Below are 26,721 nucleotides of genomic sequence, written 5' to 3'. Positions count from 1 at the left end.
AGGACATACACCCAAGAGTTGTGCTACCGTATCATCCGCGCGCTGGACTCAAGAGAAGACGAAGGTTGAAGTGTCTTTCGCAACTATCTCGGCCACTCCTACTCAGTTGTACGGCCGGCACCAGATGTGCCCCAGCGCAAATCGCAGCGAGATATGAGCGGCGGTGAGAAACAAGGCCGAGGTCTTGGTATCGGACACGCATGGATGCTTCCATGTCCACATGGCGAGCAAGCATAATAAGCAAGCTGGTCGGAGATGTTTGCTTACTGTCACTAAGGGACAGGCAGAAGGACGAGGCGACGAAGACCCTTGGAAGCGCGCCAGTGTTTAACAACGACCGCCAAAAACGGGCCAGAGCTATGGGGTAACAGGACGAAAAAAGAATGACGCGAGTCGACGATATCAAGGCAGGGAACTGAACGGAAAGACTCCCGACGTGGTGGAGAATGGGTCATTCTGTGGCGTCAAAGGGTTATCTAGCAGGCTTTGCATGCTCACTCGCCATTCCGAGAAGAGGAATAATCGTCCGCGATCGAGATCTCTCTCTGTGGCTTGTGCTCGCTGTGCTCCTCTGAATTTGGGTCGACGAAGGCACTACGGGGGTCTAAGGCATGTCAGTCCCTTTTGGGCAGTACATGGGCCCTACCGTTGCAAGTGTCATCTGTGATTGGCACACACCGTGAAACCATCGAGATGGATGGCACGTGTCTTGCTTACCTAGCGCGGTTAGTCTGTGACGGGGACCCTGTAGAAGCACTTTGCCGTTTGGGTGATGCTAACTCACGTCCGTCTCGTCAGGCACGAACACCCTAAAACACCGAAAAGCTGAGAGGGTTCGTTCAGTATTGCGGGAGGTCTACTCATGGGTCTGGCTGGCATGGCTGGCCGTTATCAAGACGGTAGCAATTTTGCACTAGATTCAATTTCCCGTGTAAGAGCGAGCGACCGGCCCAAAGAGATGAAATGCCATCTTCTGAGGCAATGCAGGGCGAGTAAGAGGGACAATGGGCAGTAGACCATTGGCATGAAGTCGACAAGGGATATCAGTCGACCACTGAAGTTAATCTCATCGCCCAATTGTGTCTGCCCTGGTGACCGTCCGCATTGCTCCGGGCAGGCAACCTTCTTTTTCGCCGTCACAAATCCGCGTATGGCGGCATGGTATTCTTCACAAATGCATATCCAACCATTCGTCCATCTCAAAACTCTGTCACAAACCTTGGCCTCACTAGTCCTTTCCCCCACCACCGATTTTCGTCTTGTCCGGACTTTGGTACATAAGTCGGCACACACATGACAAACACGCATCACGTCGGTCTGCTTGCACATGGCATAGGGGCGATTTTGTAAGGTGGGCGTGAGCGTGGGCGTCCTGGACGACGATTGCCGCCCTTATCGCTCATGATGCGCGTGTTTGGCCGCCGTATGCCATGTTGGGGTGATTCAGCACGATGAGTTGGGGTCCCAGAAGGACATGACGGTCGGTGGCCAGTGTTTCCGAGAACCCAATCATGCCTCCTTATCCGAGTCCCTCCAATTATGAACCACGCGCGAGTAAGTCGCCGTGGTCAGAGTGAGGAGGACGAGCAAGCGCGGTGCGGCATCGAGTCGAGCCCATGTACACCAAGGCACACCAGCCAACTGTCGATAAGCTTTGTTGTGTGTTCCTCCAGGCGTAAGTAGAAAAGCCACAGGTGAAGAGTGATGCAGCCGTGTTGTTGCGGTGCGTCAGAATTCCATCATTGTAGACACGGAACGAGAGTGAGGGATGCATGGCCTCGCTTGCGGAGTTTTCTCTGGGCGAAATGGCTGTATCTGTACGATATCAGTGTGGCGGCACCCTCGCACGCGGTGTGGTGTGGTTCACTTGAGGCACGAGCAGAGTTGGCCTGAGTGAGGGCAGTTGAGTTTCTGGGGTCCATAGGTACTTGTAGGCACCTTACCGTACCTCACCTAGGTACCTAAGGTAGTGACCGTTCCCCAAGGTAAGGTAAGGTAGGCAGCTACCTACCTGGCCTGTCTAACGATAGGTAACGAGTCGGGTGTAGAGTGAGGCACCCTCGACGCCACGAACCAGTGGCACCAGTGAACGAACTGATGGGACGTGGACAGAAACCCCCTTCGGCACAACCAACGTCAGGCGGCTGAGTTGGCACCCATTTCCAGGCGAGCGATGCTGCACCAGAGCCCTTCGCGCAGCTTGTGCGTATCAAGTGCTGTCCTCAGCTTCATTCCTTGCTGCGTATTCAGGTGCTTGGTAAATGGCCAGCATGGTTAGCTTGCATTGCGACGAAACGGCGAAATGAGGCCCATGGCGATTGGTGTGGTCCCCTGGCTCGTTGTCCAGGTGCCTATCCCATCCGCCATCAGGTAATTTGAGTTGCCTTACCTAAGACAGCTTTCCCGACTGTCTGTCTGAGTCTGACAGGGACCTTGAGGCTTGAGGCTTGAGGCTTGAGAGTGTGGAGGGGCAGCTCCAGAGCTATAGCTTATTCGGACTTTTGTTGGTCGGGCGCACGAATACTCGATGACTTTAAGAAACCCCAACGGCATCTCATCACCTATGCCTCGGGGCGGGGAGAGGGCAGGTGGGCACCCTGGGGCAATATTCTCTTCGCTAGTCCTTCGATTTCCCCCCCCCCCCCCCCCTTCGCTCTTGAGAGGAGGGGTTTCCTTTTCGCTTGTCTCTCCCCTTGTCTGGCTGCGGCGACATAAGCAAAGCGCGTCGCAGAGTCGAAGGGTCCTGTGGCCGGTGTCCTCACCAGCCTACGTTGAGATCTCACAATCGGCAGTAAATCGACGTCGTTTGCTGCGCCCACTCCCCCAAAATGGAGTGGCTCAGTCACACTCCACCGTGCTTTTCGCTGGTGTTGGCGTTAGTTTGGCGCGTGTGCCGTGCTGTGTTGGGCTGGGTTGTTCCCCCAGTCCCGTCCCGAATCCCCCCAATTGGGACAGCCATGGTGAGCCCGTATGAAGACCATCTATTACACTTGCCTTGGTTATTGCGCACACGCCCCTGCTTCCCCGTCGTTTGGAGCTACTACGCAGTACACTAGCTGTGCTGCCGACCCTTCTCCTCATTTTCTTCTTCTGCCCGCCCGCCTGCCGTCCCCTTGGTCCCCTCCGGGAGGTATCCGACGGCAGCCTGTGCTCCAGAAATGTACTTACCCCAAGGGTACTGACGGTACTCCACCGGCTCCTGCGAAGGCGGAGAGGCCCACCACCATGTGGGAGCAGCAGGTACTCGTCCCTAGGTCATCGCCGATTCCTATGGTGCATCGTTGATTTCCTCGATTTCCAGGGTCCTAGCTCTACTACGCAGTACCTAGTGTAGCGAGTACCGTTCAATCAAATCAAACACGGAACACACCCCGATTCCGTTTTCCGTCAATCATGCGCCGGCGTCCAGCGCTTTTCTTCCTCAGACCAGAATCTCCATCCCTCGCCTGGGAATCCCATTGCTTTGTTTTTTTTTTCCGTTTTGTGTCCAACTACCGATCCCTCCCTCACCTCACCTTTTCTTTGGTTGTTGCTTGCCCCCCACCCCTTCTTGCTGCCACCGTTATCCTAGTCGTCCCTGGCCTTCCGCATCCTTGTTCTCATGCCATTTCCAGTTTCCTCTCAATGACCCCTCTACGACACAAAAGCAATCCCAGGATCAGGACATCCATCCTTACGTCCTGAACTACGTACGAATCAATACTTGGTAAGTACGGAGCAGCCTGACGGAGGAGTAAGTACCCCCCCTCATGCCCTGATGCATGCGTGGCTCTGTCTCCTCTGGCATTCTTCATCAGCTCACCACTGACACCACCACCGCCGCTGCTCAAGGAACCTCGAGTTTTATTCCCGCCCGCCCGCTCGGCCTTGTCTTTCTTCCCAACCGCTCATACTCAGGGCATCTGCATCGCATTTTGCAGTACGAGACCTGTGCGGGACCGATCCCCCTTGGCGTCCTGCACACTCCCCACCCCCATTTCAACTTTCCCATTCTTCGCCTTTTGGCGCATCCGTACCGGACCCCTCACTCTGCCAGTCTCCCTCTGTCGCACTCCCTCTCTTTCTTTCTCCACTCCATCAGATCGACGATCACGACCCTTACGGTAGGTAGGGTATCCAGGCTTCGACGTCGTCGTCAACGGAACTCAGCTCAGCCAGCCCACATTTGCACAATACCTACTCAGACCCTGAAAATAACGTCCCACTAGCCGCAGAATATTCCGCCTGATCACTGATCGCTGATCCCGATCCCGATTGACAGGTACACAGCACGCAGCAAGCACTCGTCTTCCCGGAGTGATTAGTCCGGCTGCTGTCATCACTTCGCAGTTCATTTAGACAGTGGTACTTTTGCTAGCTATCATTCTTCTTTCGTTTTCTCTTGCTGTTACAACCAGTCGACTTTGCCGATCGATTGACAGAATAAATCAAGGACATGGCCGTCTTATCTTTGATTTCGCACTTTGAGCACACGTCGAAGCTTCTCGCTCGCCGAGCACAACACAACCAACTGTTTGTGATGGATATGCTTTACGCTGTGCTCAGGTGTTTCTCGTTGCCGCCGCTGAGGTAAACACCTTAAATCTACTATGCGATTACTGTCGTCCCGTTTCCTCCGCTCTCATCCCCGTTTTCCGTTGCCCGCTCCCTCGCTTGGAGCGGGCCCTTGGCCCGAGGCCTGGCCGTTTGGCCCGGTTTGCTCGCGCTCGCTGACGTAGTTGCGCAATTCAGAGTGCATTTGGTCCCCGGAAAGAAAAATGTGAAGAAGGGGAAAAAAAAAAAAAAGAAAAAAAGAAAAGGGGGGGGGGGGGGAGGGGCCGCGGCAAAGAGGGGCTCGCGCTCCGTGATTTTGACAGGCATCTTCACAGATACCGAAGTAACGACCCCCGGGCCGCAACTGAGGTATCTATGCAGACAAGTTGAGCGGCACAATACATAACTCTCCAAGAGGTGAACGGATATCGTGGTACAGCTTGGCAAGGCCTGGACGAGTCCGCAACCGAGTCTTTCCCACATACAAGCTGCGAAGCGGCTTCATCTCCTCGTTGAAAGGAAGAACATCGCTGAAATCATACGATTCAATAGTCTCAGCAAGAACCAGGAGCCGGCCGTCACTCAAAGCCCGAAACCGGCAGGTTAAAGTACAGTTGTCTAAAGTCCATTGTTAATGGTCTCGACCTGCTGTTCGGATCTCCCAGCTCAATCCCGCCCGGTCCGAATTCATCTCGGCAAATAGTCTTGTTCTTCATATCCCATTTTCTCAGCTTGCTTTTCTCCTCATCTCCCTGCCATGTGTTGGCTCTTCTCCCCTCTTTTGCACAGATGCCAGTTGTCGGCAGACCTGCAACGCCGTTGCAAAACGGTCAAAATCAGTTGCTCCCCGCCGCCCTATCGTCCGTTCGTCATGCTCAGCGATAGGATTGCCTGAGTCGGCACCAAGCAGTGTACATCGAAGTACTGCCCGTCTTTTGCTGCGTACGCAGTAGAAGGGTGCTCCACAGTTGCCTCAGCAGGGGCAGCCTACGGATATGGATATCGCAGCATGACTAGGCATGTACAATATGCAACATCATCCTCACGTCATTGGCTTTACCATCCCGACGTCTTCCCCCATATCTGAGGACAGGTAGGGCACGGGTAGACCCCACCAAAGTGATAGTCTGCTGACTGTGCCCCAAAGCCCGCGCTCTCTCCTTCCGCTCGGAATCAATCATGATAGCCGGCACCCTGCGACGCGAAGCGCACTGCTCAACCTCAACTCAACTGATCAATTATTGTGTCAAATGCAGTACACCTCCGAACATATCCTTCATCATACGTCTTCCACCCTTGCGCCGTCCCGTGGCGCATAAGAACAAATGCTCGGCGCGTGTATGCGATTCCTGCGCTAGGTCTCTCTGTTCCTAAGTGACCCCTCCCGTGCCTGCTCAACGGGCAAAGTACGGATACCTGCATCGGTATCGAGTCCGATAGCATTCAACCAACGAGAGCCTATCGCTTTACCCAACCCCCGGAGGCAAGGAAGGCCGCTTGTCCTCGTCTCCGGTACGTGCCCTGCTTTTTGGACGAGGACCCTTGCCCACCGCTGTGGTCACCCTTGCATCCCCTGAGGTATCTGAGGTCAGTCCTCCGAGTCTTCCTTGCTAGGATCCACTAGTAACGGGGACATCCCCTGCGGGTATCAGGACGATCTTTTGGTCCCTGAAGTTCTGGACCTTCCGTCGACATGGGTGCAAGCTGCAGCCACAAAGTCAAATCTCGGAGCTGCCATCAAAGTGAGCTGCGAAAGCATGGCATTTTGGGGTCTGCCGCTACAAAAGAAGACGTCTATGTTGTCTACCATAGTAAGGAAGGCCCTAAGCCACAGCGTGAAGGAGCAACGCCGGTTAATCATAGTGCTTCTTTCGTTCAGGGCTCTGGGCGCATCGATAGCATACTTCAGGGTCTCGGCAGAAACCCCTCCCCTTTTCTCTTTTTTTCATCGGCCGCCGCCTGCTTCCATTTCTTCTCGGCGAGGCGGGGACAATCCACTTGATGACCTAAGGTATCCCCACTCCTCACTCTCGTCTGCTCCCCCCGTCCGTCCTGCATGTGCCCCCTCGTGCCCAGCGAATACTGCGTACAATTCCGTAACTTTGCACCCTATACGTCATCGTGCCATAAGAATGCAGTCCGGCCCCGCTGCTCGTTCGACCGCGGAGGAAAATCGCCGAAAACCCTACTGCGTACTGTTGCTGGCCCGCCCGTCGACGGAGGGCGAACCCCACCTGAAGGATCGCCGTTTCCCCGGGCACAAGGCCACTGTCGTAGAGAGACAGAGGCAGAGACTCGTCGGCCGAATGTGAGCCAGAGCGCAGTCTAGACGCAACCGCGGGAGTATCCAGTATCAATCAAATCAACATGTAGGTCCTATGCAGGTGTCTCGCGTACACGACCTGTCTAGACAAACTCTGGGTGTTACAACCTCGATCTAACGGATTGCGGTCGCCCGGAATCCAGTCCGGTGCACCCAAGGCCAATCGAATACGACAAGAAAAGAAAGAATCGCAGCCGGACAAAGCTATAAGTGAAGGGCTTGAGAGTCCTGTTTCATGGCTACCCAGGATCTGTAATGCTCGCAAGGGCGGCGGTTCGGCGCCGTCGCAACGCGTGGCGGCTTGAGCTGGCGACCAGTGCGCTGGTGACGGGGCTGTTTCTTCTTTCCCCTTCGCGCCTGACTTTTGCATGTTCCATGGGTTTGCCCTTTTCACTTCGGCCATGCTGTCTTCACAGACCCCTTTACAGAATTTTAAACATCGTCTCGTGCGCAATTGCCTTCAGACGCTTGCTGGGAACGCAATGCCCCCTCTCCCAGATGGAGGGCAACAAGCTTCTCCGCATACCGAAATAGCTAAACCCTCGGTGGATAGTAACCAGGATGGTATTCTCATCCCCATAATAGAACTAGAACATTGACTGCACTGCGTAGACCTAGAGAACTGGACCAACAAGATCGTGGCAAGCAATTGCAAGCTTCGCCTCACGTTGGCCCCAACCATAACAGGAATAGACCAAGGGTTAATAAACGCCACCACGGCCCTCAGTCTAGTTAAACTTTCAACCTGCCGACGGTTTCCAAGTCTCTCTTCTTTCCCTGCTACGGAGGGGCGAGCGTCAACGCTTTTTGGTGTGATAAGGTGATGACCTCCAAGATGGGACCAAAAAGATTCACTCATGGGCCAGAGTGGCATGACCGCACGGAAGCATACATCACAAGAAGACAACAAGTAGCTACGTACATGACAGCTTCCTGATGCAGCACAGGCAGCGCTAGAAAACGTTTGACCAGCCTTTTGGCTATTACGGTTACAAAGAATCTTACATCTCAACTTTGGAAATAGGTGCCGAGAGGAAACAACCAATACGTCTTTGGCAGGGACGTCATGTCCTCCAAACCTACGTGCAACGGTAAAGCTCCCGTTCCATTGCTCCATGTCGAACGGCCCCCTTCCGAATAGCAAACCTCCAAGAACGCCGCACGCCGACCGTGCCGGCCCAGCCAAACCTGCCGCGGACCTCGTTGCCAGCACACCCCTCTAAATGCCGGAATCAGTCTTTCGGGTAAGAGATAGACTTCATGGACATGCTTGGTGTTTTACCTTCCACGTTGCTATGGCTTGACTTCTCAGCCGCTCCGCGGAGGTGGAGGTCCCATTTTACCTGCACCAGTATCAACCTTTTTGCTGGGAGGCAGGTCGGGCTTCTTGAAGCCTCCATTGGACGAGCCAGCAACTTGCGTGAAGGTTCCTCCCTTGAACCATCGGTCCTCCTCGGCCTTCCGCTTTCGACTGAGTTCAGCCTGGACTTTGGGATCGACGAGCTCTAGACCCTGCACGGGAGTGAAGGCCAGTGACGACGCTGTGCCCGTAGGCGCACCAAGCGTCGTGCCGACACCTGACGTCCTGAGACCCTTGCCACGCAGGTCGATGTTGGAGTTTGCTTGCCCGAACCCTCGAAGGGAGGATGCTGCCCCGTTCAGCGAAGTTGCGCCGCCCCAACCCTTGTTCTTGGCACTGAGCTTTGCCCTCGTCCGCTGGTCGATTTGCAGGTTGCGAATTCTGCCGTCGTTGGCTTGGCCGATCATACCAAGTCCTGCAGTGCCCTCTCCCGTGCCATAACCGACTTCTCTCTCCTCTTTACCAAATGCCATCCTGTTCTGCGCCTTGCGTAGCTCCGTCATGGCCGTAGCCTCCTTGGCCTTTCTAGCTCTTCTCCCTCCACGCTTGCGCGATGGTTTATCGTCAGGGACCGGAAGCGCTCGGGGGCCCTTGTTTGGAGGTGGTTCCGTAAGCTTCTCTAGTCGCTCGAGACAATGACCCTTGAGCTCTTCGCCCGTCGAGCCGTCGGGACTAGAGTGAACTCGGTCTACACGAGCAGCGAGTAGAAGCTTTGCTGCGACAATGCGCATGGCCTGTTTCTTGAGGTCGTTGGGAATGCCTTGAATAATAGGAGAGTGATAGAGAAATCCCTGTTGGCGAATGCCAATGTTTGTAGCCAGACCGGCTGCACCGGCTCCTTTCTTCGACCCCCAGGCAGCAATATTGCATGCGGGCGTCTTGGACAGACCCGTCAGCCCTCCAGCAGCATTCAATAGCTGCGCAGCAGTCAAAGATCCGATCATCGCAGTCAAATTCGGCGCGAAAAGGTTCATGCGCGACTGAACGTATTCTGTAAGAGTCTTCTTCGCCCTGTCCAAGGACAACACCATCTCGCATGCTCTCTGCACTCGCATGAGTTCATCTAGCGACATTTCACGACCTTTGGTTGTCGTGGCCTCCACCGTCACGATCATCAGGGATGGACCATCGAGTACCGAACGAAGTGACGCCTTAAGAGGGTTGTCTGTAGAATGCTGCAAAGTCTTGATGTTCTCCGAATCCAGGGGACCATTTCCTAAGATGGCCACGACCTTGGCGTACTCTAGCGGGTTGGTGATGAGCGTTTCGAGTTCGGGGAACCGGATCGAGTAGTGATCTCTAATGAATTTGTGGACGAGAACGATTTCGCTATCGATCAGCGTTGACAAACTATTCGACTGTGTCAGGAGATGGTATTCGGGGTGATCTTCGATATTGCCGATGAGCTGAGTCGGAGTAGGTTGCGACTGATAGTGTGCGATTCTCTGCAGCATTCGAGGTACGAAGTCAGGGCTAGTTCTCCGAAAACGAGATGTAAACACTGCTTCAATAGAGCCAGACGTGTTCAGTGAGTGTTTACTAACCTCTATAACGGGTTCCAGGGTCTGCATGAGACTGGCAACACTGCGAACATCGTTCACGCCGCCTAGTTGCATCTTCTCGACCTTGGACTTGGCATCCTCAGCGTCCTCGACAGTGTCGACGGTGCCTTTACTCACGCCAGCCATGACATCGTCATCTGCATCAGCTTCGCTATCATCTGCGTCTAAGTCCATGTCGTTTGACGAGCTGTGATTGACCGTCTGGGGCGCAAGGTCGAGACCCAGTGCATCATTGCCATCTTGCCGAGTCTCGTCGGCCTCCGAGCCAGAGTCAGCGAAATCGTTGAAAAGCTCCTCTGCAAGCGTAGCCATGGTGAAAGATGTCGTCGCGTTCGCCGCGTTCCTCGCGCGTCTTCGTTTGCCGTCTTCGTTTGCAAGTCAGCACGCGTACTGAGAGTCTGGCGCCGTGAAAATGATGAATTTGTTGTGACGAAAAGTTATCTCCTGTGAGCCTTGCAAGGCTACGTTAGAGGCGAACTCGTGCCTGTGCCACCTACCTTGAGTGATCGGGCCCACTTTATTTTGGGCAGGTGGGAGTTTGATGCAGGGAAGGTACTCACAACCACCAACAACCTAACCCCTAACTTAGGTGCCTTAACAGACTGGGGAGATGCACTTACCTTCCCCAATATTGCAGCAGTAGATAGCTGGTCGATGGATATGTTAGCAGTAGTTCCGCTCCAACGACATAATACAGTCGACAGCCTCTTACAAATTTGAAATCTTCAATCAGTTCTGTCAGGTCACGGGTATTGCTGGCAGACGCGGTCTTCAGAACCCACCAGCCACTTCGTTATCGGGGTGGCTGATTATCCGATAAGAATAAGTGTCCATGCTTTTTCATTGCCTGCCTGCAGGTTGGTTCAACCTTGGCCAAACTGCAACAACAACGTGTGGAGCAACAAGCTCAACGACAGCCAGTTCTCGGGATTTTCAGGAGCACACGCTTCTCACATTAATCAGAATTCACGGCTACGCGTACCAAGCAACACCATTGATTCGACAACTTTGCCTGTAATCACCAGAATACTCGCAAGCGAAGCCTCCTGGGCACCCGTCAAAATCATGGAGGCATCTAGAGGACCTCCAAAGGTCAAGAACAAGGCTCCCGCGCCGGTGCAAATATCCGCGGAGCAACTCCTGCGCGAGGCGGTTGACCGTCAGGAGGTCGCGTTGCAAGCCCCTACCCAACGTTTTGCCGACTTGGAGGAGCTCCACGAATTCCAGGGACGAAAGCGGAGGGAGTTTGAAGATTATGTCCGGCGCAACCGAGTGAACCTCAATAATTGGATGCGATATGCGCAGTGGGAGCTGGAACAGAAGGAGTTTCGTCGTGCGCGGTCCATTTTCGAAAGAGCACTCGATGTGCATCCTAATTCCGTTCCATTGTGGATAAGATACTGCGAATCAGAAAGTACGTACGAGCCCGCCAGACCTTGCTCGCATGGGACAATATCACTAACGGTTTGGCAGTGAAAAATGGCGACATTTCCCATGCTCGAAATCTGTTCGACAGAGCCGTCGCTCGGCTCCCACGCGTCGACAAGCTGTGGTACAAATACGTTTACATGGAGGAGATGCTGGGCGAGATCCCAAAGACCCGTAGCGTGTTCGACCGTTGGATGCAGTGGCAACCCGACGAAGCCGCCTGGAGCGCGTACATCAAGCTAGAAAAGCGATATGGAGAATACGACCGAGCCCGCGACATCTTCGAGAAGTTCACACAGGTTCATCCGGAGCCTAGAAACTGGATCAAGTGGGCACGGTTCGAGGAAGAGTTCGGGACCAGCGACATGGTGCGAGAAGTATACGGGATAGCCGTCGAGGCTTTGGGAGACGAGTTCGTCGACGAGAAATTGTTCGTCAGCTATGCTCGCTTCGAAGCGAAGATGAAAGAGTATGAAAGGGCCAGGGCGATTTACAAATACGCCATGGACCGACTCCCCCGCTCAAAGTCCATGGCCCTGCACAAAGCGTACACCACGTTTGAGAAGCAGTTCGGGGACAGAGATGGCGTTGAAGACGTCGTGCTCTCGAAACGTCGCGTCTTCTATGAGAACCAAGTAAAGGAAAACCCAAAGAACTACGATACTTGGTTTGACTACACGAGGCTTGAGGAGACAGCGGGCGACTTGGATAGGGTGCGAGATGTGTATGAGAGAGCCGTCGCCCAGGTGCCGCCTGCGCAGGAGAAGCGATTTTGGAGGCGTTATATCTACCTCTGGATCAACTACGCCATCTTTGAGGAGCTACAGGCGAAAGATGTTGAGCGAGCTCGGCAGATTTACAAAGTGTGCTTGGAGCTCATACCTCATAAGAAGTTCACCTTTGCTAAGATCTGGCTCCTCAAAGCCCAGTTCGAAATCCGACAGGGCGAGCTCACAAGCGCTCGGAAAACGCTTGGCCAAGCAATCGGCATGTGTCCAAAAGACAAGCTGTTCAGGGGATACATTGAGCTAGAACTCAAGCTCTTTGAATTTTTGCGGTGCCGGACACTGTACGAAAAGCACGTTGAGTGGAACCCGGCCAATTGCCAGACATGGATCAAGTTTGCCGAGCTCGAGCGAGGCCTCGATGACTTAGACCGGACGAGGGCTATTTTTGAGCTGGCCGTCAACCAGATGGTCCTAGACATGCCCGAGCTCCTGTGGAAGGCGTACATTGACTTTGAGGAAGAGGAAGGCGAGTACGATCGTACGAGAGAGCTCTATGAGCGTCTCCTCGAGAAGACGGATCATGTCAAGGTCTGGATCAGTTATGCCCACTTCGAGCTTAACATTCCGGAAGATGAGGAAGCGGAGGAGGAGGAAGCGCCGATTAGCGATGTAGCGAAGGCGAGAGCGCGCAAGGTGTTCGAGCGTGCGCACAAGAGCATGCGAGAGAAGGACCTCAAGGAGGAGAGCGTGACACTTCTCAATGCCTGGTTGTCGTTTGAGCGAATGCACGGCGCTGAGGACAATGTGGAAAAAGTGCAAAAGCTGATGCCGCGCAAGACGAAGCGCAGAAGACGTCTGGAGGATGACAGCTTCGAGGAGTACATCGACTACGTCTTCCCGGCAGACGACAAACAATCACAAAACTTGTCAAACTTGCTGGCCATGGCGCAGGCCTGGAAGCAACAAGCGGCAGACGCCACGACGTGAAAGCTGGCTAGGGGAGATTTCGACGATGTATCATACCTGTGCCAACGATATCATTCGAAGTCAAGATAAACTTCAAATCGTTGGCTCTACCAAAGACGGGTTCGGACAAAGTATGTCTCGTCTCATGTATTTGCCTAATCAATTCAAAGTTCAGACCACGGGAATACCCATCTGCCAGCCTTATTTTGTGAAGCCCGTGTAAGAAGCTAGTAAGACGCGGCGTGCTCGAGGTCGGACTGCTACGAGCGAACCATCTATCTAGAGCCACTATCACTCTTTGGCTACGAAAACCGTTGGATTCATCGAGATGCTACAAATGCATTACCCAGTCATATGACAATGTGTGGCCAATCAAAACCTCAATGTTGGAATGGGGCATGTATGAAGGATCACAACGGCAGGCACTCAAACAGATGGGACCACAATCCGTGGAGCTTCACCATGCATGATGTCATTGCCAGTCTAACTCCTCAGCTGCACCCTGTGCGACACCATGACGACGCCGCACTAAACACCTCAAGGCCGGCTGTCGCGAGCCCTCCGAGTGCTAGATACCCCTGGATTTCTTACCGTGATGTATGTCACATCTGCTGGTATTCGAACTGGCGAGAAAGACTTTCAAACCATATCTCTTGGCTGCCTTGGACTTCTTTCTGCTGGTGTGTCGCGGTTCGAGCAGAAGAAGACCAGCACCAACGGCGCATATATCATTGTAGCGTGACACGAATTCGGTCTAGGCATTTTCATACCGAGTCCGCCTGCCCCTCATTGGTGAGAGCTCCCGACCGATGTGCCAGGCAGAGGAAGCGGAAAGCACACACCATGATATCTGGGCATGCTGCAGAAGCAGGCCACATGCCTCACGCCGATCAGGCAATTCTTCGCGGGGCCGCGCCAACTTCGCATCCAGAAGACGCGGATGGGATGTCTCGGAGGTGACCGTTTATCAAACAGCCACCAAATCGCTTGCTTTCACACGGTACTGAGCAGTGGACGAGATTGACAAAGGATTCGGCGGGTGCATGTCGTGTCTCATGGCTCAATCGGAAACTACATAACCATCCCTGTATACAGCATAAACCAAAGAAGCCAGCCCTAGCAGAAAAGACAGAGAAAGAGAGAGAGAGCTGAGAGCGAAACAAAAAGAGAGAAATAAAAAGACAGATAGAGAGAGCATGGAAATGACCCATCGCAAATCAATCCATGTAGATTGGGCTGGCTGGGAACCAAAGTTTCCCCCACAGCCCCGTTCCCAAGAATGCGCGTGTTGGCTTGAGTAACTGTAAGCTAAAAGCCGTCTTTTCCGTCATATCATCATCCCGCATTTCCCCAATCTTTCGAACGTCGTCATCCCTCACCGCCGCTCTGCGCTAGTGAAAATGTCCGGTTTGTCTCAGGAACAGGGGTCAGCTCCCGCAGCGTTCTAGGCTCTGTTCGCTCCGCAAGTCAGTGTGAAACCTCGCCACACTCCTCCTAACCAGCACAGCTGGCCCCAATCGGACCCTGGCGATCGGTCTCGATCGTGTTTTCGAAGGGGCCATTCATGTCTTCGTTTTGCCCGAACCCCATGTCGGAAGATTCTCCCGACTGGTACGACAGCCACCCGTGGGGACTGACGAGAGGAGAAGCGCGGCCAGCGCCGCAACGCCTGGCAGTTGTTGGCCGATTAATGACGGCGACGGTCTGTCACGTTGAAATGATAATCAGTTATAGTTCGTAGTACAACAGAAATTCCATGTGTAGCTTCTGCAACAAAGGGGAGAAGGGGAATCCATCTATCTGAGTGAACGCAATGCAAGGCAGCTGGGGTTTCGTGGAAAGCCAGTTCTACATCTGTTGCTCACACCCAAAATTCTCCTGTCTTCCTTAACGCGCAACTGGTGTGTCATCATGTCTTGTGCTCATGTCGTTAAGTCGTCGTATAATTTTGATACCATTTTGAAAGTCGTAAGAATGTTGTGTGTCGTTGGCAAGTAGTGTGCGGAGGCGTGGAAGCTGCTCATGGGATGGCAACGCGGATGCCCGATCGGTTGATCGACATTGCAGCCCTGTGCCTGTACTGGGCAGTTTTCTCATGGATTTCCCTCACCTCCTGTCGTAACCAACAGGAGGCGCTGGCAAAGGACCCGCAGAGTAAGGGTTCCCGTTCATGTAGACAGATCCGTAGTCATAACGATCTGTCCGCGGAGAAGACGAAGTATACCAGTCGTCGGCCCTGCCGCGTCTTCCGCCATCACTGCCGTTGAGCCGTCTCTGCCTCTCAATTCGTTTTTGGTGTCGAACGGCTTTCTCATGTTGAAATTGCTTGCACTCGTGCGTCATCTCCTTGGCTTCCTTGAGCTCAGACCAGGCACCCTTGATACCAAGAGCTGCGATTCCGACAGAGGCGGCATCTTGCAGCATTGCCTTTGTCTTGAGCTTCTTGGCTTCTTCTGGACTCAGCCGACCCTCCCTCACAGCCTTCTGCCGTGCATTGCGTTTTTCCATACTCTGATAGACCCCATGTGCTGCGTGTATGGTGGCAACGGCCGCAAGGCCTGTTGTGATCACTTGCTTACCTCTCATCTTTCTTGCCCGCTTCTCATCATCATCAGAATCCCCGAGGTCGGAGTCTGAGCTTGCGTCCGATCGTGCTCCCCTGCGACGGGAGCGGTCCCGACGCCGGCCGCTCGTGTAAGACGATCTATCGTCATCGTATCCATCGCGCGTACTACGGGCGTAGCCCCTGTCGTAACCGTCATCATACTCGTCGGAATACTTGCGGCTCAGGCCGCGGCGGGAGCTTCGATCCTCGTAGTAACTGTCGTCCCGAGCATGTTTGTCTCTCTCTCTGTCGTCGGGATCGCTGCCAAGGCCGATCTTGGCGAGCTTCTTCCGAGCCGAGTCCACAACGCTGCGGCTTCTGCTTCTGTGACGTCTACCGTCGCGGCTGGACGCTCGGCTGTCGTAAGAATCGGCGCTACGGCCGCGGCTACGAGAGCGAACGTTCTCAATGGCCTTCTTTGCGCCGAAAGCACCTAGTCCGGCCGTGGCCAGAGCTGCCAGCCCTGGTCCGCCGCCCCCGCCATCGGAACGAGCGCGAGATCGAGACCTGCTTCGGCCGGTCCTGCGATCTTCTTCGATATTACGCTTGGATCCGTTGATAACGCGGTTGCCTACGAGACCGCCAATGACAGACTCGGCCAAGCCCAGCTTACTCTGCTTCTCTCCGCTCTGCGCGGCATCAATGGTAGCCGCACCAGCAGCGGCAGTGAGAATACGCTTGGTCTTCTCGCCCTTCCAGCCACCGGGCTCCTTGGCGACACGGAAAGCCTCGGTGGCTCCAGCAATTAGAGATGCCATGGCGGCCTTTTGCATCTTGTTCGCAGCCTCTCCACCGGGACCGCGCGACTTGGACCGAGAACCTCTAGAGTCTGGGCTGCCACGGCGGCTTCTCGTGTCGCTGCGGCGGTCATCGTGGTGACCACCACCGGCAGCGCCCGTGAGAGCCTTGACAGCGACTCCCAGACCAGAGGCTGCTAGGGCGTTCTCGAGAAAAGACTTTGATCCTTTCTTCTCCTTCTCACCGCCTTCATCATCGGAGTAGTACTCGGTGACTTTACCATCGCGGCCACGATGCAAGACGTACGTGGCGTTTCGCTCCTCCTTTTCCTTGTGCTTGTTGTAGAACTCAGCACCCTGGTAGCCAGCGAGTGCGCCGGCAGCACCAATAGCAGCGGATGTCAGGTAGTTGCGCTCAACGTCGCCGCCATGGTCTTTGGCCTCCTTCCGATCGTAGAGCTCCTTGCCACCGAAAGCCAAAGCAGCACCGGCCACAGCGGCTAGAATCTTCTCTTGCTGATTGAGAACACGCTCGCGTGATCTCTTTTCCTCCTCGTAATAAAGGCTGCCAGCCTTCCTGCTGCGGCGGTCATAATCGCGGTCGTAGTAGCCACGGTCCCGATCATCGTGACCCCGGTAATCGTCGTAATATCCAGGTTCGGCTGAACGGGTTCTCCTTGCGTCTCTGTATCCTGGGGGAGGGAAGTCCCGGCGAACCTCCTCGACCGAGAGGTCACTATTTTCCCGAGCCCTGGGAACCAGTTCGCGAGACTCGTAAACCCTCAGGTAGGGGTCGTCGGCGTAGCGGGGGTCGACTCTCTCCTCACGTCGCTCCTCGCGGACATAGCGGCGAGTGCGGTGAGGTTCGTAATCGTAACTCATGCCGTCAGAGAGGGTAAGGTGAAGGAGCCAGGAAGGCCCGTCAAAAAGGTTGGTTGTGTTGGCGCGGGGTATAAGATGGGTCTGGTGGGAGTTGTACGAAGTTGAGTTGCAGGACCGATCACGAACCGGGTGGACGTCAGTGCTGATGGAAGATATGTCGGTATATTTGCCTTGTGTGTCAGGCTGCCGCTTTGACAGTCCTTTTGCGTTTATGAAGTGTTGAAGACAGAAGAATGAACAGGCGAGTCACGGAGAGTAGAGGTTAGGTAGGGAGGAGGGGAGCCTAAGAAATGATGACCGCAGACCGGGGGGAACCAGGGCTGGAAGAGGTGGAAGTGGTGGAAGTGGGTGGGGAGGCAAGGGTCCAGCAGGACGGGAAGGAAAGGCAAATCAGGCGTGGAATGCTGAACAGTTCAGGCAGAGCAGCCAGCCAGAAACACGCAGACCGGGCAGGGCAGGGCATGGCAGGGCAGGACGGGCAGGGTTGGGACACTGTGGGTGACCACCTTTGGACATGGATGCAAGTGCTTGACGACTCAGCATTGCAACTTGCAGCAGGCACTGGACGGAGTGTGCGGGATCCAGACAGCCAGGTCAGTGCAGCACAGCTGGAGCATGGTTGGATACCGGCTCGTCGCTGAGGGAGGGAATACGGCCGCCCATCTAAACGAAGCAGCCAGTCTATTTGCAGAGTCATTTGATTTCAACACTTGTTGGGCCAAGCCAGGCAAAATGGATGGCCCCGAGACCGAAAATAGTGTGCTTTTTTCCCGTGGTGCTTAGTTTTATTTTTTCTGGTTATTTTCATTCATGCCGGTGTTGGCCCCATGCCCTGATTGACTGCTTGGGTATCAAGCGGGACGCCAGCCAGGCTGCCTACCTAGTGTGCAACGACGCTGGCTTAGTGCCCATCTAAGTGGCTGCGAAGACGGGCGTTCCATGCGACAGGCCGAAGGACGTCGGCGCCAGGCGAAGGCGATGCGTGGTTTACCGAGTCTTGGTTGCGAGCAAGTGGAGGTGATGGACGGTCAAAGAAGACAGACAGACTCTGGAGGCCCAAACCTGCAGCAAACGTCTCTGCGCGCACATGGTTTTGCTCATGTCGCTGGCCTTGCCTTTGGTTGTCCGCAGTAGAGTAGGAGGCCCCCCAGTATTCCTGGCGGTGCAGCTGGGACACGCAGCGCCCTCCACCTTCTTGCACGACCTGCGCAGAACGGTGGCTTCCATGTGACCAGTGAGTCCCGTCGGTGGAAGATGATATCATAATGGGAGGCTCTCCAGCCACTCAGGTGTCGCCGCCGTCCCGCGAATGAGCCTAACAAATAGGCCGAGCGCCGGCAGAGAGGCTACCTTAGGTACCTTGCTGAGACCTCAACAGAAGGCCATCAGCCAATCCAATCTGACGGGACGCTGGACAGCATCACACTCAGTCGGGTGAGTCTTTGACAGCTCCGCCCCGGTGGGCTTGACATGGGCAATTCGGAGTGCCCGTTGCTGGCACTCACTTGTCTGTTGACATGCCGGCTAGGACATCTGTTTCCCTTTGACACAACATGTCTGCTGGTGATTGCGCGGTAATGAATGATCTGTAAATACTCCGTACAGGGCCCCAGATAGATTGCAAGCAACGTGAGCGCCGAGCAGGAATGGAAGCACAGCTAGAGTACTCCGAAGTCATCCAACTAAAGGTAAAGGGCCTTCACATTCAGCTGCCTCAAGGTACGTACATGTGCGAAAACTGGACGGGACACCGTTGAGGGGTGGCGGGGAAGCCTGCCTCAACTCAGTGACGTAATGGCCTCCGTTCGTTCACGGTCCTTTTCGAGGCTCATTGGAATCGCACCGTGGCGCACACCTCGCTCGTGGCGGTTGGTATGGTCATCTGACTGACTGACCGACAACCTCAGTGTGGCTCACATTGCACATTGCCATCATTACTAGTATAAGTGGTGTGGCTGAGCCTGGAGGAATTGCTGATGGGACAGGTGCATGGAGGCCCGAGGGAGGAAACGGTCGCGGGTGAGGAGTCAAGGAGTCGGTTGTCGAGGTGTCGAGGTATCCGTACCTCTCAAGAAAACAAGGTCCTCTGTCAGATTGATCCCCTCGCTACAAACGGTGCCAGCCAATGAGCGTGGTGCACCTATGATGCGACCCATGGTGGGACCGCCTGGCTACACTACCTAAGGTGCCGAAGGTACGTCGGCCACCAAGCAGGTATCTCAAGGCAATACCGTATTGTAGTCACTGGGCTTCACCCGTCAACCGCATCCCTCCACCGCCCTTATTCATGTCTCCCAGCCTCCCAAACCCCGTCAACCCATTTCACGATCTTGGCCGGCAAACACGCAACCTGGCGCCAATCATCCCCCCTGCCCTCTCCCGCCCTCAAGTGATCCAACACCACAATGCCATCACCCGTGTTTCCGTTGGATGCAATCATGGACGCTGTGCAATGCAGCCAATGGCGACATGATTCGACCGGACACAGTGGCACACGCAAGCAAAAGGCGAAATCGATACATCAACGTCACTCCAGCAAGCTGGTCTGCTGCCTTGCTTTTTATTTCTCCGATCCCATTGTGCTCCCGCAGCTTCTGCGCGCATGCTGCTCTGGCGATACCGCTGCTGGTGATTGGCCATGTTGGAGCTGATGCTCATGATGATGCTGGTGCTGCTCAATGGGCCCCGGGCTGAGCTGAGCTGGCTAGCTGCAAGACCTGCAACTGCAAGGGCAGCATCTCGACCCAACCTCCGCTTTCCAAGGCAGACCGGGGCCCTCACCAAGATTTTTCCCACCTTGTCCCCTCACAGAACCCGACGCGCAACTCACAACTCGCTTCCACAAACCACTGTCGCCATGCCAATGCGTCCCAATTCGTTCTGGCCTGGTCGTACCCGGCCCAGCTTCACCGCGTACGGCGTCATTTCTGTGCTTGACCGCATCACCAGGTTTTCTGCTATTTGGTATTTAAACAATGGGCCTGGCCGGCTGATCCTGTGATCCCTTTCCTTTTGATTCTCTCTTCACACAGTCGTGTTTGCTACAGCCAGTGATACCCTCTCTCGACCGGTCGTTTCGTGCCGTCCTTTCCACCATCAAAGAAAACCCCGTGATACCCCGGAAAAGAACAACCCTACCAGCAAAATGAAGACCGCTATCCTGTCCCTGGGCCTTGCTGCCAACCTCGTTGCCGCCGCCGGCCTCCGTCCTCGGGACCCCGAGTAAGTCACCTTGCCCCCTTCCCTTCCCGTCCCGTCCCGTCCCCACTTCGCTCGGGAACCTCCCCAAGCGGAAGCCCGCACGTATGTACCTACGGCATCTAACACGGCGTGTCTAGGTCCGACCTTGCCGCCTTCAATTCCGCCGCCGACGCCCTCATCTCCCAGTACATCCCCCAACCCGAGTGGGAGGCCCTGACTTCGGCCGTCGGCTCAGCTGCGAGCGCTGCCGGCGTCACCGCCGACGTCAAGGATGTCATCTACTCGGCTCTCAAAGCCACTGAGGCACCCTCCTGGTTCGCCAGCGTTGTCCCAACGGCTTACAGCAGCCAGTACCAGGTATGTCGAGTAGTGCTGCTCCTCAAACGGCGCAACTCTTTCTCTCTCAAGCATCCCCGCCCCTCCCTAGATCATGTGAACACTGACTGACTCCTCAAAAGGCCCTCGAGACCGCTATCGACTCGCTGAGGCCAACGGTCACTGTCACAGTTCCTCGCCCGACTGTGATCGCAATTACCACGACCGACGAGAATGGAAGCACCATCGTCGCGACCACCACCGTCACCCCCAGCCAAACCACCATTACCACCGACGTCGTGCCTACTCCCAGCGTCAGTGTCGTCACCGGCACCGACTCTGCGGGCAACTCCTACACTTCCACCATCATTGGCTCCAACGGCACCGCCACCGGGTCCGCGGCCACTACCGCGTAAGTTCTTGTCCTTCCACGCCTGTCACAGTCATCGCCTCCCACTAACACCACCTCAAAGCACCGAGACCGTCACAGAGACGACTGCCACTGGCTCCGCTTCCGCCTCTGAGACCGAGTCGGCCAGCGGCACCGGCACCGGCACCGAGACTGCGGCTTCCGGCACTGCCTCCGGAACCGCCTCCGGCACTGATGCGCCATCCAATGCTGCCCCGACCGCCATGGCCAACGGTCTTGCCGGTGTGGTTGCTGTCATCGGTCTTGTTATTGGCCTCTAATGGCCCTCTAAGTCAACAACGCTAAACCACCGAGCATGAGAACGCATGAACAATGAATGGGAGACGGCATGTAGGAAACAAAAGGGCTTGGAGTTTCGGTACATAATTCTTCGTCTCATTTGACTTCTTTGGCATCTTCGAAAGATGAGGGCCGATGGCAGTCTCTAGGCTGTCTTCTTGTATGACATTCAGTAATGAGTAATATGATCTGACGACGGAAACAAAATGCACCTGATGCATACCAGCTGGACCTTCCCAGTAATTTCTTCCACTACTCTTTCGTCATCCATCTCGACTTGGGGGGCTTTGAGGGGCTCTGTGTGGCCCAGTCAGCAATCACGGAAATGAATGTACAGTAGTCCGTCCTAGAACACGACCGAGAGTAAATGGCGGTCCCAGACACGAGTCGCTGTGAAGTTTTGAACACGCCGAAATATCGAGGAGCTTTGAGCAACTAATCAACTCGCGTAAACGCCGAACACTCCAGGTTTATTCTTGTTTTTCTTACTTTTTTTTTCCCCCCCAGTTTTGCGCTATTCGTACATAAAGGCCACCTCTCTACAGCTTATGGAGTTGTTACCTTCGTTCCCGTGCGATGCTGATGAGCGAGAAGAGAGAGATGAGGAGAGGGAGAGAGAAAAATCTAGAACCTGAACCACTACCTCCAATCCCTCTTTGACCGCTCGAATGCAATTCATGTCCCTTGATTTCCCAAAATCATGCAGAAGCTATGTGCAGTAAAAAGAAACTTTTTTCTTCGTCTATCGGCAATAGGCGAGGGGAGACAAGTGTCCCTTTTGAGGCAAAAGAAACCGAGAAATGAAAGCAGGCCGCTGACGTCCGTTGTGTCGAGCCCATGCCCAGTACGCCGGAGAAGAGAGTCTCATCATAGTGTGTTTCCGTCAGGAATATATGGCGAGGATGGCCATATCCTAACGCAAGGTATTGCTTCTTGCCCACCTGAATTATTCCGCCCTCTCATTATTTCTGAACCAAGCCCTCGCGAGCTTGTCGCCAAGCATCCTGCAGGGAGCCTTTCCGCAAATTTCTCGATCGTAAGAAGACAACCAACTTTTCCAACCGTCTGTCATCAGAGACACCAAGATCGGGCAGGCTCAAACCTGCTACCAAGAAACGTGATGGACTCAACGATACTCGGGAATGGACAGTATACCACGATCTCGTGGCGGATGATCTCAATCCCGTCGTGTGTAGCAGGTATTGATAGAGAAGATTCCCCGACTGCGTAATTCATCAAACATCTCTGCCTTGTGTCTCTGACCCAACTCGCCTCTTAAGGCTTGCCAATCCAGGCAACGAGCTTTCTTGCTTCTTCATAACGAGATTCGACATCGTCCAGGGGCCACTTGCTTTTCTCATTTCCCAAGAGAATTGTTTCGTAGTAAGCAATCAAATTTTTGAGGCCAGTTGTGCTGACCGTGTCTCCCGTTGCGTCCGCCATTGCACAAGCCCGAAACTCCTCAAACATCTCCAAATCAAAATGCCGAGCCAAGAAATGAGACCAGAACCGGTAAAGGGATATCATATCGTTACCACCGGGAACGCCGCAAGCGGTGTCGGAGGTATTGCTAGGGATATCTTCAGCAAGAACGCCTGCACCGACGCCGGGCAAGGCGTCCCGCCTCTTGCACAGTGTGCGTGTGCGAAACTCAGGATACGGGATGTCGTTGATAGATTCCATTGAGCGCATCACCAAATGCGCGCGCTGTGATGGGCTAGGAAGAGTGCTGCTGCTGCTTGTGCTGCTGCCGTCCCTCGCATCACTACCACGAGCCTCATCGACCTCTTCTTCCAACTAGGACTGAAGGACTTCGGCAGGCTGTGCGTGGTTTCCGTTGGTCAATGTGGCGCTGCCTTGAGTCTCGGCGGTGCCATTCATATTGGGCTGACCCTTTGTCTCAGCATCAGCAGAGGCCGAGCCCTCAGCCGAGCCGCTGGGTTGAAATTCAGGAACATGAGCTGAGAGCTGACCATTGGGGTGGCCGGCGGCTGCAGCATCGGTGGGATAAGGCATGTATCCGTTTTCAACACCGTTTGTGTATCCGGTGGGGGAGGTGACGGGGTAGTCACCCATCATGCCTGGGGTGTATTGGGCAGAGTGAAAGGAGCGGTAGTAAAAGTATTGAGGTCCCGCGTTGCGCGCAGCTTCCACACGCTGGTCCAGGGCTGGGTAGACGAACTTTTGCCAGTGTGTGCGAGAACGGACGCGCTCAACGTGGTCGTCTCCGATAACGTAGTCCAGCTGTGCGCACTCGCAGGCAATCATGCGGAGCGCGTCCGGATGCGCACCCATCTCGCGTACTCTCCCAAAGCCAAGCACGAGGTCAAACGGGACAAAACCCTGGCCGTCCATGTGCTTGCGCAAGAAATCGTCCTTGAGAAGATTCTCCAGGGAGAAATAATACTCAAGTTGAGGAATGGCAATGTGTCTGAGGTGTTCATACCATCCAAAAGCCGACTGCGGAGTAGGCATGGTTTGGTAGTCCCAGGAAGGCTGACCCATGTTGGCCTGAACTTGGCGAGCGCGGTTGGCGTTGGAGCCGCCAACTCCACGGAAAGGTCCTGAACCGTTAGATTGGCCGCGGCCGCCACGACCTCCTCGAGACTGAGAACCGCCATAGGATGGAGCAAAGTTGTTACCCTGGTGCAGAGGGGGGCTAGCATACTGGCGGGGAGGCCCCTGAGAGCTGAAAGAGTTGCCGTTGCTCATATATGAAGACTGTTGAGCGTGCATGGGAACGTTGCCTGGATGTCCGCCACGGCCACGGAAGTTACCGCGGCCTCTGTCGCCGCGACCCTCGCCTCGGACAGGTCCTGCCTGTTCCTAGTTCGTAATTAGTACATGGCAAAAGTTTTACCGGTCGAACACCATGGAATTTGGACTTACGTTTGTTGCATTCGACTGTGAGTCCTTAGTACGCTCGCCGGAAGCAGGTGTGGAAGCCTTGCGCTGCTCCTTGGTAACGTCCATGGAAGCTCGCTTCGCGGCAGCAGGAGGCTGTGAGTTGGTTCTGGCAGGGGCGTTACCATCTCTGGCACGCTCTCGGGCTTCACCTCCGGTTTTGGAGGGGGCTGTCGCGGACTTGTCGGCGGCGGCGCCAGCAGCACCGTGGCCTCCTCTAGAAGTGGTATCGCGGCCACCACGAGCACCGCCTCTTCCTCCGCGAGAACCTCTTGTCGAGGGAATAGGAGTGGAAAACTGCACACTAGGCACGAAATCGATGCGCTCCCACTTGTCCTTGGACCGTCCCTTGGAACCGGACTCATCTTCAGCCTCTGGGCGCTCCGCTTTCTCGGCGGGCTTGCGCTTCTCTTCCTTGACGGCCTCCTTAACGGCCGTCTCCGGTGTGGGCCACGAGGTAACGTCGTTGACAGGCGGAGGAAGTTCGGTGACTCGGTTATCCCTCTCGATCAGCCTGGAGCCACGAGCGCCGGTTCTCCTAGCAGTAGCGTCGTCAACCTTGCGCTGAGCCTTGGTGCCGTTGACGGCACCGTTTGTAGCGTCAGAGCTCTCAGTGATCTTGCTCTTCTTCTTAGACTCCTGACTATTGGGCCAAGTGTCGGCAGTGGGCGCAGCAGCAGAGTCTGATCGAGAGGGAGCGGGTTGGGCGGGCAGGGTGATAGTGGTCTTCGCGGCTTGGGTCTCTTTCCTTTGTGTCCAGATGTTGACCGAAGGAAGCGGCGCCTCAACCAACTCGACCTTGGGCAGTTCCTTCTCTTGCTCTGCGGCCTTGTCCTTCTTGGACTCTTCGCTCGACTCTTTACCAGCCTTGCCCTTTCTTGGCTTCCTAGAGCCCTTCTTCGGCTCGGCTTCGTCGGTCACGCGAGTGGATGCACTTGCTGACCTGACGCTCTTGTCACTTCGACGGGTCGAGCTCTCGGTGGCGGCATCCTCGTCGTCACGTCGCGAATCGGCGACGGAGGCCGCGGTAGATGTGGTGTTGTTAACCTCGGCTGGTGCGGAGGTAGAGTCCTGCTTAGCGGCCAGCTGGGCCTTGAGGGTCGTATTTCTCGACGTCTCTTCGTCAGCGTTGGCGGTCTTGACGGCGTTGGGCTCAGCGTTGGGTTGTTCGCCGTTTGCTGAGTCCTTGACGTTCTCGGTGCTCTGGGTGGCCGAAGGCTGACCCTTGGCGGCTTGAGCGTAAGAAAATTGAGCAGCCATTGTGTCTCGTGGTAAGGCTGGCTCAGAAATGGGCATGCCTTGGAAGACTGTTGGGGGTATATCGGACCAGGACAGATGATCTATAGATCGAATCCTGCCAGGCCCCAGAAAGATAGCCTCTGAATGGCTTATGCGTTGGTGAACCGAGGTCTACCAGCAACTCCTCGAGCGGAGACAGACCAGAGAAGGCGAACCAACCTCCCCGTGTAGTCTGAAGAAAGGGTGTCGAACGACAGACCGAGGTGTCGTTAGCGGAGATATTGGTGTCGATTGACGTCGTGAACAGGTCGCGATTTACTGTTGGCGAGAGAGTTTGTTAGGACAAGGTGCTTTTTCTGATCCAGGCAAGGCGAAAGATGCTGCCGACAAGAGAGAGTGGGTGCGGGGAGGGCAGGAAACGAGCCTCCGACAGAGCCAGGCAGACGAAACTGTACTCAGTGCGAAGGCGCGGGGGCTGGAGAAAGGTATGGAGGGGTCGTGAACAAGCGGTGGTAATCGTACCGAGTAAGAGACTGTTGGGTAGAAGTCAACGGAATTTGGTGGGTGGGCTCAAGGGGAAGAAAGCAAGTCGTCCTCGGGTTGCCGCGATCGAAGAAAAATTGGCTGCGAAGAACGGGTAAACTCAAAGCTTCGATTGGAGGAGGGCTTGTCGGACTGAGGGGTTCTCTCGCTGTCAGTTGTGTACGCAGATGGGTAGGTAGGTAGGATATGCAGCGGACAGAAGGACAGCGCAGCAGGTCCAAGGGAACAAGAGACCACGAAAAATACCGAGAGTGGTAAGTTTGTGGAGGAGAGGGAGGGGAGATTTTGTGCGCCTGTCTGTGGAAGGGGGAGGAAAAGGTTACGAGAATAAAATCTGAGGCCCGAGTTTTTTTTTTTGTGAATGAATTTTTTTTCTTCTCGGGAAAGCCACTACCTACCAGGTTGGCACTTGAGGTAAAGGTGGAGGCAGCTTGTCGACCTGACTTTTTTTTTTATTTTTTATTTTTTATTTTTATTTTTTGCGGGGAGGTGGGAGGGGAACACAGAGGGTAGTGAACGGTGCCAACAGTGACAGCGACTTGGACTTTTTGACCGTGACAGACGGACAGAAATGACTGACTGACTGAGTGACTGGCCTGTAGTATCAGCCTGGCTTGGGCGGGAAGGGACCTAATACCGACCTGGGAGCGGAGAAATAGATTTTTCCCTGGTTCTACACGCCCACG

The 26,721-nt window shown here is 54.9% G+C and overlaps 5 protein-coding genes across 5 annotated transcripts; 2 read left to right on the top strand and 3 right to left on the bottom strand.

The window, feature by feature from the left end:
* Positions 1-8,164: 8,164 nt before the first annotated feature.
* COL26b_006918 (uncharacterized protein) lies at positions 8,165-10,090 on the bottom strand (the record flags this gene model as incomplete). Its single annotated transcript, XM_053179729.1, has 2 exons — positions 8,165-9,661; positions 9,761-10,090. The coding sequence occupies 2 exons, from the start codon at positions 10,088-10,090 to the stop codon at positions 8,165-8,167; spliced, it is 1,827 nt and encodes a 608-aa protein (XP_053036375.1).
* Positions 10,091-10,843: 753 nt separating this feature from the next.
* On the top strand, positions 10,844-12,921 carry CLF1 (NineTeen Complex (NTC) component; the record flags this gene model as incomplete). The annotated part of the gene is made up of 2 exons (XM_053179728.1): positions 10,844-11,192; positions 11,252-12,921. The coding sequence occupies 2 exons, from the start codon at positions 10,844-10,846 to the stop codon at positions 12,919-12,921; spliced, it is 2,019 nt and encodes a 672-aa protein (XP_053036374.1).
* Positions 12,922-15,006: 2,085 nt separating this feature from the next.
* Positions 15,007-17,124, bottom strand: COL26b_006916 (uncharacterized protein; the record flags this gene model as incomplete). The annotated part of the gene is made up of 1 exon (XM_053179727.1): positions 15,007-17,124. One exon carries the CDS (start codon positions 17,122-17,124, stop codon positions 15,007-15,009), a length of 2,118 nt encoding a protein of 705 aa, XP_053036373.1.
* Positions 17,125-20,269: 3,145 nt separating this feature from the next.
* COL26b_006915 (uncharacterized protein) lies at positions 20,270-21,330 on the top strand (the record flags this gene model as incomplete). The annotated part of the gene is made up of 4 exons (XM_053179726.1): positions 20,270-20,346; positions 20,463-20,682; positions 20,784-21,052; positions 21,114-21,330. The coding sequence occupies 4 exons, from the start codon at positions 20,270-20,272 to the stop codon at positions 21,328-21,330; spliced, it is 783 nt and encodes a 260-aa protein (XP_053036372.1).
* A 1,816-nt stretch (positions 21,331-23,146) lies between these two features.
* On the bottom strand, positions 23,147-25,513 carry COL26b_006914 (uncharacterized protein; the record flags this gene model as incomplete). Its single annotated transcript, XM_053179725.1, has 2 exons — positions 23,147-24,175; positions 24,239-25,513. The coding sequence occupies 2 exons, from the start codon at positions 25,511-25,513 to the stop codon at positions 23,147-23,149; spliced, it is 2,304 nt and encodes a 767-aa protein (XP_053036371.1).
* Positions 25,514-26,721: the final 1,208 nt, after the last annotated feature.

The sequence above is a fragment of the Colletotrichum chrysophilum genome (genome assembly GCF_026319265.1).
Source record: "Colletotrichum chrysophilum strain AFK26 chromosome Unknown scaffold_53, whole genome shotgun sequence".
In the NCBI taxonomy this organism is placed as follows: domain Eukaryota; kingdom Fungi; phylum Ascomycota; class Sordariomycetes; order Glomerellales; family Glomerellaceae; genus Colletotrichum; species Colletotrichum chrysophilum.
The sequence above is the reverse complement of the archived record's forward strand: the minus strand, read 5'-3'. Positions and strand labels throughout refer to the sequence as shown.